The sequence below is a fragment of the Gossypium hirsutum genome, chromosome A13 (genome assembly GCF_007990345.1).
Source record: "Gossypium hirsutum isolate 1008001.06 chromosome A13, Gossypium_hirsutum_v2.1, whole genome shotgun sequence".
Taxonomy (NCBI): Eukaryota; Viridiplantae; Streptophyta; class Magnoliopsida; order Malvales; family Malvaceae; genus Gossypium; species Gossypium hirsutum.
Window position 1 is genome coordinate 15,270,954 of NC_053436.1, and position 7,744 is coordinate 15,278,697.

Genomic DNA, 7,744 nt, shown 5'->3' on the forward strand with positions numbered 1-7,744 from the left:
GAGGTTAGTTACATGTTTTTAGTTTTTTTTTGAAATCTATACTTGTTTAATTTTATATTTTTTTTTATTGGACAAGTATATAACGTATAACCATGGAAATGATAATGTTTATGTTTTACCATTTTTTATGAAATTTCTAAAGGTAATCAATCTTCACATACTTAGTATAATCTTGAATAATTTCATTAAGCAATTATTCTTCACATATTTATAATTATTCTAAATGATTTTAATGAATAATGATTCGCCTTATTTACATTAATGTAATCCTTAATGACTGCTTTACCTTCAAGGTAAATTTAATTATTAATATTTAAATTTATCGTATCTCGTTAAAACAAATAATAAATTCATTTTGTTGAGAATATTTTAATTTTAATTTTTGTAATTATAAAATTTCTCAATATAAAGATAAAAGAGAGAAGTTATTTAGTTGGACCTCATTAGAGTTATAGAATTAATTGAAAATAGAGAATAGGTTTTGTTAAAATACACCTACTTGATTAAGTAATTTTTAATAGAAACAAAAAAACTTTAATTCATATTTTTTAATATCTTTTTTATTAATTTAAAAATTAATATATAATAAAATGAGATATTTTAGTGTGAAAACCTTTGTATTGTTCAATTTGATTTGTAATAATAATATTTAATATTAAAATTTTGATTTATATATAATTTCTTTTAATTATTCTGTGCTTTTTATAAATTAGTTCCTTAATTTTTTGAAAACAAAATATTAACGCCTCTAATTTTAATTGTAATTTATTTTTTACGAGTTAATTTTAAAATTTTAAGCTTTAATAATGATATGCATAAATTTATGAGTTGAATTTTGCGATAAGTGTAACACTCCAAGAATTAAGATGTTATAATTTTAAAATTTACATAACTTAAATCCTAGCCTTAATGGTTAAGAGGTTAGAAGAATTTTATTCTACTTATTTTCACTTTTTCCTTTTCATTTTTCTGCATTAAGGAACCAAGGTAAAAATAGGTTAGGTATTAATTGTTGTAGAATATTACCGTAAAATGGACATTAGCTTAAAGGTCAAGAATCATTTATTCTATTTTCCTTGCCCAAGATCAATTCACGCCTCTTCCCTTATATTTCCTTTTGAATTCGGTCAACGTAAGGAAATTGCAGGTGACGCCCCAATTTTGGTAAAATTGCAGTAACGCCCTCAAATTTGGAAAAATTATAATGATGCCCCAAAGCTTTATAAAGCTTAGAAATTCACCTCAATCCCAATTAGAATTTATCTCTTATCCTTCTTCAAAATTCAAATTCTAGTTTGAATTCAATTTGAGTTGTAATAATAATATTTAATATTAAAATTTTGATTTATATATAAATTGTGTTTTTTTCTTCTGTGCTTTCTATAAATTAATTCATTAATTTTTGAATAAAAAAATCATTAACACCTCTAATTTTTAATTTTAATTTATTTTTTATGAATTAACTTAAAATTTTTAAACTTAGATAATGATATGCATAAATTTCTGAGTTGGATTTTGTGATAAAATTTGCGTTGTTTATTTATTATGTTAAAATTAGTAATTAAACTTTGACATCAATTGTTATTTTGGCATAATAACTTATTTAGCTCTTAAAAAATTTATTTTAACTCTTCGTTTAAAATTTTAAATCATTTAAATTTGAAATAAAAATTTCATTTTGACACAATTAAATAATTTTTAAAATTAAAAAAAAATTTAAAAATAAAAATATATATTTTTACAATTTTTAATTTTAAAAAAAATTAATTAATTTCTAACGGATATACTCGTGGGCTATTTTTTCTTTTACAAAAAAATACTAGCAGGTAAACGTATATTACCAAAAAAATTAATAGTTAATAGTTAAATATAAAGGGATAAAATTTTGACAGCTTTTTTGTGTCAGTTTCTAAGAGAAAAATATGTTATTAGTGTTTAATATTGAATTAACTGTAGAAGTTAAGTTAAATTAAACTATATAAACTAAATAAAATATGCCACAGGGATTAAAATCATAATTTTACCATTTATGTAACACAACAGAGAGCAGCAGAGGTAGCTTTCCACGGACCTCTTTCTTGTAAGCCCCGCCGTGGCGCCATCATAATAAAAAACTGAAGCACCCGGCAAGTTGGGTGTATCCTTAATCAATAACGTAACCATCTTCTCCGTCTATAACTTTGATCAAGGCAAAACCGAGCAGCGAATTTGGTTGGACACGAAACGACCAAATTTGAACCACTGCATTTGGCTTTAGACTATCCCTATTGTTCTTCAACACCTTACTGTAATCTCCATTTATAATATATGACAGGCTCGATCCAATTTTCCACTTGGCCAAGTTCACCGTAGATACACTAAGGCATGGTTCTACAAAAGTTACTGCCATTTGTCTTTTGGCATTAAGCATTCTCTCTTCATCTTCGTGTAGGAATGTACTCCTAATTTGTTTCAAAGATATTGACAAACGATTTTGTTGAGACCTCAAATCAGTAACTTGAAGAAACTTTTGAATAATCAGCTTTATTTCACTCCCACCCAAGTCCTTAATGCAATCCTTGAATGCTTGTGGCATATCCGGAGGTGGTTCCAAACCCAATTCCATAAACTTTTCCAGATCTTGTCTATTTCTTTGATTATTAATGTTGTTTGTCTTCTGCTTCTTCTTTCTGCTGTCGCTCGTCTTTAGTTTCTTTTGCTTGCTGATCAAGTAATCTTTTCCTTCTTCAACTCCAGCTTCATGACAGGATTTGAGACCCTCTTTCTCAACCATCATCTTGTTCTCCATCTCCGTAACTAGACGAGCTACAAACTTGGGCAATATCATCTGAGTTAATTTCTGTAGCTTCTCGCCTTCACTAGAAGTAGATGCTTCAACACTATTCAACAACTCCAGCCATGAACGATCACCATCATCAACTTTCTCTTTACCTTTTAACTTGGACATATTCAATTCTTCAAAACTTATTTCAATAATGACAGATTTGTTAACAAAAAACTTTAATATGAATAAACTAGTGTCTGCTTTTATATATATATATATTCAGAGTTCTAATCCACACCTAACTTTGATTCCTATATCGTATTGAAGTGTAAAACTTTTATCTTACTTAAATTATTTAGTTTTGTTTTTCTTTGACTACATAATTTTACTCATGGTAACTTTTTAATCTTACAATGGAGGCTTTTTTATTTTTTTAAAAATGTTTGTTAGAGATTTGAGGGGTTGGTTGTAAAAAGTTTTTTTTTTTTCTAATTTAATTTTTGTAAAGTAGTTTTTTTTTTTAAATTTACGTGATCAAGTTTCTTTAATTTCATCTACTCTATTTTCATTTCCTTTGACAAAGAATGACCGATTATGACTAAACTTATGTAATTGATGTTACAGCTTGAAGATAATATTTGGGATGAATTTGGTGCTAGTGCTACCGATGATCATATAGTTCCTCGTACTGTTGATGAATATAGGGCTCAATTCAAAATTCAAGGGGATGGTCGAACAAAACCACAACACGAAGTGATTGGAGTTGCTAGGAATGCAGATAATACGGCTAAATATGGTATTTTGAGCGAGAAGAGAAAAGGCATTCATACTTTGACCAAGAACAAAATGTTAGAAAAATGTCCTTGGTCTCACAGTTCTGATGGCATATTTCCCACTTCAGGTGATAATGACTCACTCAAAGAAGTTACGGGCATGGTTTCTGATGATCCAATGGTGTCCAGCCAGGGTCTCAAAATTGGTGATATAGATTCAGTTAGCAGTGATTTCTGTGCTGAAGATCCTGTCTTGGTTGACAACTGGGCTATAGAGGACAATAACATCTACCGTTTTCCGCTAAATCACATGTCTGATACTAATGGTGATCTCAGATTTTTTAATAATAACCATGAAGACAAAGAAAACTGCGATCTCCTATGTTATGCCTGGGGAGACATTGGAAATTTTGAGGATGTTGACCGGATGTTCAGGTAGATCTTGAAATCCTATTATTAATAAGTTTCTCGTTTTGCTTTACTATGTAAAACCCAAGGTTCAGTAGGATCTGTGCTTTGGGTATAACATAAAAAGCATCTATGTTTGAACATCTGTAAATATCCACATACATGTACCTGCACCATATTTGTACGCATGCATGTATTTGGGTTTACATAGTACTTATCAGTACTTAACCTTTCATATTGATCTTACAGAAGTTGTGATTCAACGTTTGGGTTGGGGAGTCTCAGTAATGAAGATGATTTGTGCTGGGTTTCATCTTCACATGCTACTGAAGGATTTCAGGATGTGTTGAAGGCTGATGCTAAGTTGAATAGTTTACCAGAGCATTGTGCAACTTCCAGGCCAGACAATGTCGGTCTTTCAACTATTGATTCGTACAAGAAAAATGTACTTCCAAGGGACAAAATAAGTTCCCTTGATACGAGTGGTGATAATCCTGGTCTTGCTGACATGTCTTCTTTGGATGTATCCAATAAAGAATCTGAAATTAAGGATGACTTGACACCCACTGAGCAGGTTAGTAAAATCTTTCCTTTTTCTAAACTTTCTGTGTCTCTCCCTATTGATCTTTTTAATTTTATATTTTGTTTAGGAATATCTGAATATCTAACTTTTTCAGCTAGAAGTTGTCATCCTCCAAAAATCTTTTAGCCACTTATTCTTTCTGATGATGAATTTCGAGCTACACTAAATTAGGATGCTAAATAGAAATATTACTAATAAGGTACTTCGAAGGAAACTACAGCCTACTATCAGCAAGAATTATGACATTTTCATAGTCCTTGTTCATAATGTATATAAATCTTCAATCTAAAGTTGGATAATAAATGCTATATCCACGCTTAAGCTGGTTTCAGATGAAAGAGTTGATTGTAAATTTTCTTTGACATATTATTGCCATGTGGAATCTTTACTATGTTGTCTAAGTTGTATCGTTAAATTACAGATCAGCCCACAGAAAAGGCAGTCCAAGCAACTGAGCATCTGGAGAAGAAACAGATCATCTCCTCGAAAACGGTGGCTCTTATCACCATTATGGTAACATCAAGCAGTTTGTAGATGTGAAGCATCCCTTTACTGATTCATCATGTCAACTCTTTTCCCCACTGGACCTTCAACAGCACAAGCAAAACACGGGGCCTGATTCTGTAAGCTATGGGCAGGCCAGTGTTCCCTATATGCATCACAATAACAGCGGTCCTTCAAACCAAATTTCAAGATTTCCAACTCTAACTAGTGCCAAATCTGAAATTAACGAGCATCCTTCGACAAACGGGTCATCTTGTGCATCGAGTCAGGCACAGTCCGTAGAGAGCTTCGGGGTCTTTCATTTGAGGTTCCTGACATTATAACGAATGAGAAGATGGGAAAGCCATTTCATCAACAAGATACAAAAGCCCCAGTCAACGGGAATATCAACCAGGCAAGAGTGGAAAGTCAGATTGCATTTTATGATCCAGTCACTGTTCAAAAGCAGGTCTGTCAGTCCGAACAGGACGAAGATCATAGTGAAGTTGAAGGATTTAGTGTAGGGAAGCAAGCAGAATTAGGCTTTTCAAACAGGTAGGAAAGCTCCTGTGTAGGTTCAATGTTGGATGAAGTCTCACTAGAAGCAACGAGTTTTCGGCAGCTTCAACAAGATCATGGAAAAGGTATAACTGATGGAAAGGTTTTATGATGTGCACATATTTGCATGTCTCTTGTAGGTAATTGGTAAAACAGTAATTGATTGAGTTAAAACTGCTTGAATTTTCAGTTGGATATCAGGACAAAACTGTGCATACAGGATAGTCTGTATCGCTTGGGTAGAACTGCTGAACAAAGGCATAACTGCACAGATACGAAAAATGGCATTAGAGATGATGAAGATGCAAGTGGTCCATTGGTGGCCGAAGAAACAAACAAGTATGTTTTGTTGCTTTGACATGAATTTCTTAGTACTTTTGATGTTGTCACTGTTTGACTACATAAGGCAGATGATGTGAAAATCTGGACATTAATGATAATCACACATAAGATGTGAACTTGGCAAGTATCGATTTCTAAGGAACTATGAATAGTTACATCTTGAGTACAGTGTGCTTCTTTTGTCTCATTCTTTCTTGTAATTCTAAATTCTGCGTTTATTCGTTTTGTTTTCCAGGTGCACTAGATTTATGGACATAGAAACTGACACAAACCCTATAGATAGATCCACAGCACACTTACTATTCCACAGGTCTTCGGATCCGTCTCTACGGCCTGCTACTGATACCGCTTCTCTAAAGTCTCATGGCATGGTAAAGCACTTGTTCATTTTCGTTTGAAGAAAACTCATGTTTCCCCTAAGCTCACAAAGCATTATGCTGCGGATTTGAAATGGCAGATTCATGGCTCCCCCACTGCTCGACCTGCCTCCGCTGAAAAACAAATCGATCATGAAGAAAACGGTGCTGTTTCAGATAACAACAGGTAACTTTGTGAATTTGATAAAATAACAGAGTGCAGCACTTTGTAAATTGTTATCTTATTTATGATCATGTGAAATGATTGTGGGTGAGGCATCAGAAAATACGAAGATGATGCAAAGGGTTGATTCTGCATTTTTTTTAGGCTTTGATTTTTTAGATAATGTTTTGTTATAACCACTCCACTTATTTGTCACTAATACTTCAAAAACTTTTCTATTTGTTGCCTTTTGTGGGACCATATAAGGCCAATTTTTTCTTTGAAGAGTACTTATATTAAGAAAGTAATTTGTGGACATTTATAGAGTTAGAGATGAATTCTTGTAAATATTAATTTCAGGTTTAAAAACTGTTCCTATAACTCAGGTTTCGAGAGTTGCTAAAATATCTTAAAATATGATTGAAAAATAGTTATATAGCAATTGGCAGGTTATATTTCAATACATACAATCTTTGAAGTAGATTCTTGTATTTGAACTTTCGTGTATCTAGGCATATGGTCTTATGTTTTAAGACTTAACTACCAAAGTGCCTTAAAATTATTTTAAATATCTTAGAACATTTTGATATTGACTCAAAAAAATTAGACAAGTATGTAATGTATGATCATAAAAATGATTGTTCACACTTTGTCATTTTTGATGAATTTTCTAAAGGTAATCAATCCTTACATACTCAGTGTAATCTCGAACGATTTCATGGAATAATTATTCCTTACATACTTATTATAATCCCAAATGATCTTATTGAACAATGGCTCACCTTATTACATTAATGTAATCTCAGATGGTTGCTCCGCCTTCGAGGCAAATTTAATTCCAAACAATTGTTTTATCTTCACCATGAGCATAATTTTAAATACTTACCAATGGTTACAATGCTTACGATGTTGGTGTAATTCAAAAGACTTGAGGACTACCACAATTTTTGTAATAAATTTTCCTAAATCAAATTGACTTCATCCACAAGAAAAAAATCTTACTATTGCTTTTGTCTTAAGCAAAGTCACTTTGTAACATTTACTTTAATTGGACGGAATTTTTATCCTAAACATCTTGATCACATTGTGAGACTCACCAAGGGCCCCTTTATATACATTTTTCGAGATTAGGCCAAGGGAATCCAATTACCACACACATATTTGGGCTTTTTTTCTCACTAAGGGAGCTCTTCATGACTTCTCACCCTCGTTCCAATCACGGATGGATCTATGCCTTACACTGGCGAATAGCTCTAAAATTTCACCACCTTCTCCACCTTGTTGAAACTTTACATCAGCAATAGGCTTGATCCA

General features: G+C 32.0%; 1 protein-coding gene and 1 long non-coding RNA gene across 2 annotated transcripts; both read left to right on the forward strand.

The window, feature by feature from the left end:
* The first annotated feature begins 3,350 nt into the window (after positions 1-3,350).
* Positions 3,351-5,575, forward strand: LOC107894917 (protein LNK1). Its single transcript, XM_016820085.2, has 3 exons — positions 3,351-3,972; positions 4,195-4,519; positions 4,950-5,575. Exons 1-3 carry the CDS (start codon positions 3,380-3,382, stop codon positions 5,043-5,045), a joined length of 1,014 nt encoding a protein of 337 aa, XP_016675574.1. The 5' UTR covers positions 3,351-3,379; the 3' UTR covers positions 5,046-5,575.
* A 180-nt stretch (positions 5,576-5,755) lies between these two features.
* On the forward strand, positions 5,756-6,586 carry LOC107894627 (uncharacterized). The gene is made up of 3 exons (XR_005907510.1): positions 5,756-5,908; positions 6,147-6,282; positions 6,369-6,586. It is a non-coding gene; the product is annotated as an uncharacterized lncRNA (long non-coding RNA).
* Positions 6,587-7,744: the final 1,158 nt, after the last annotated feature.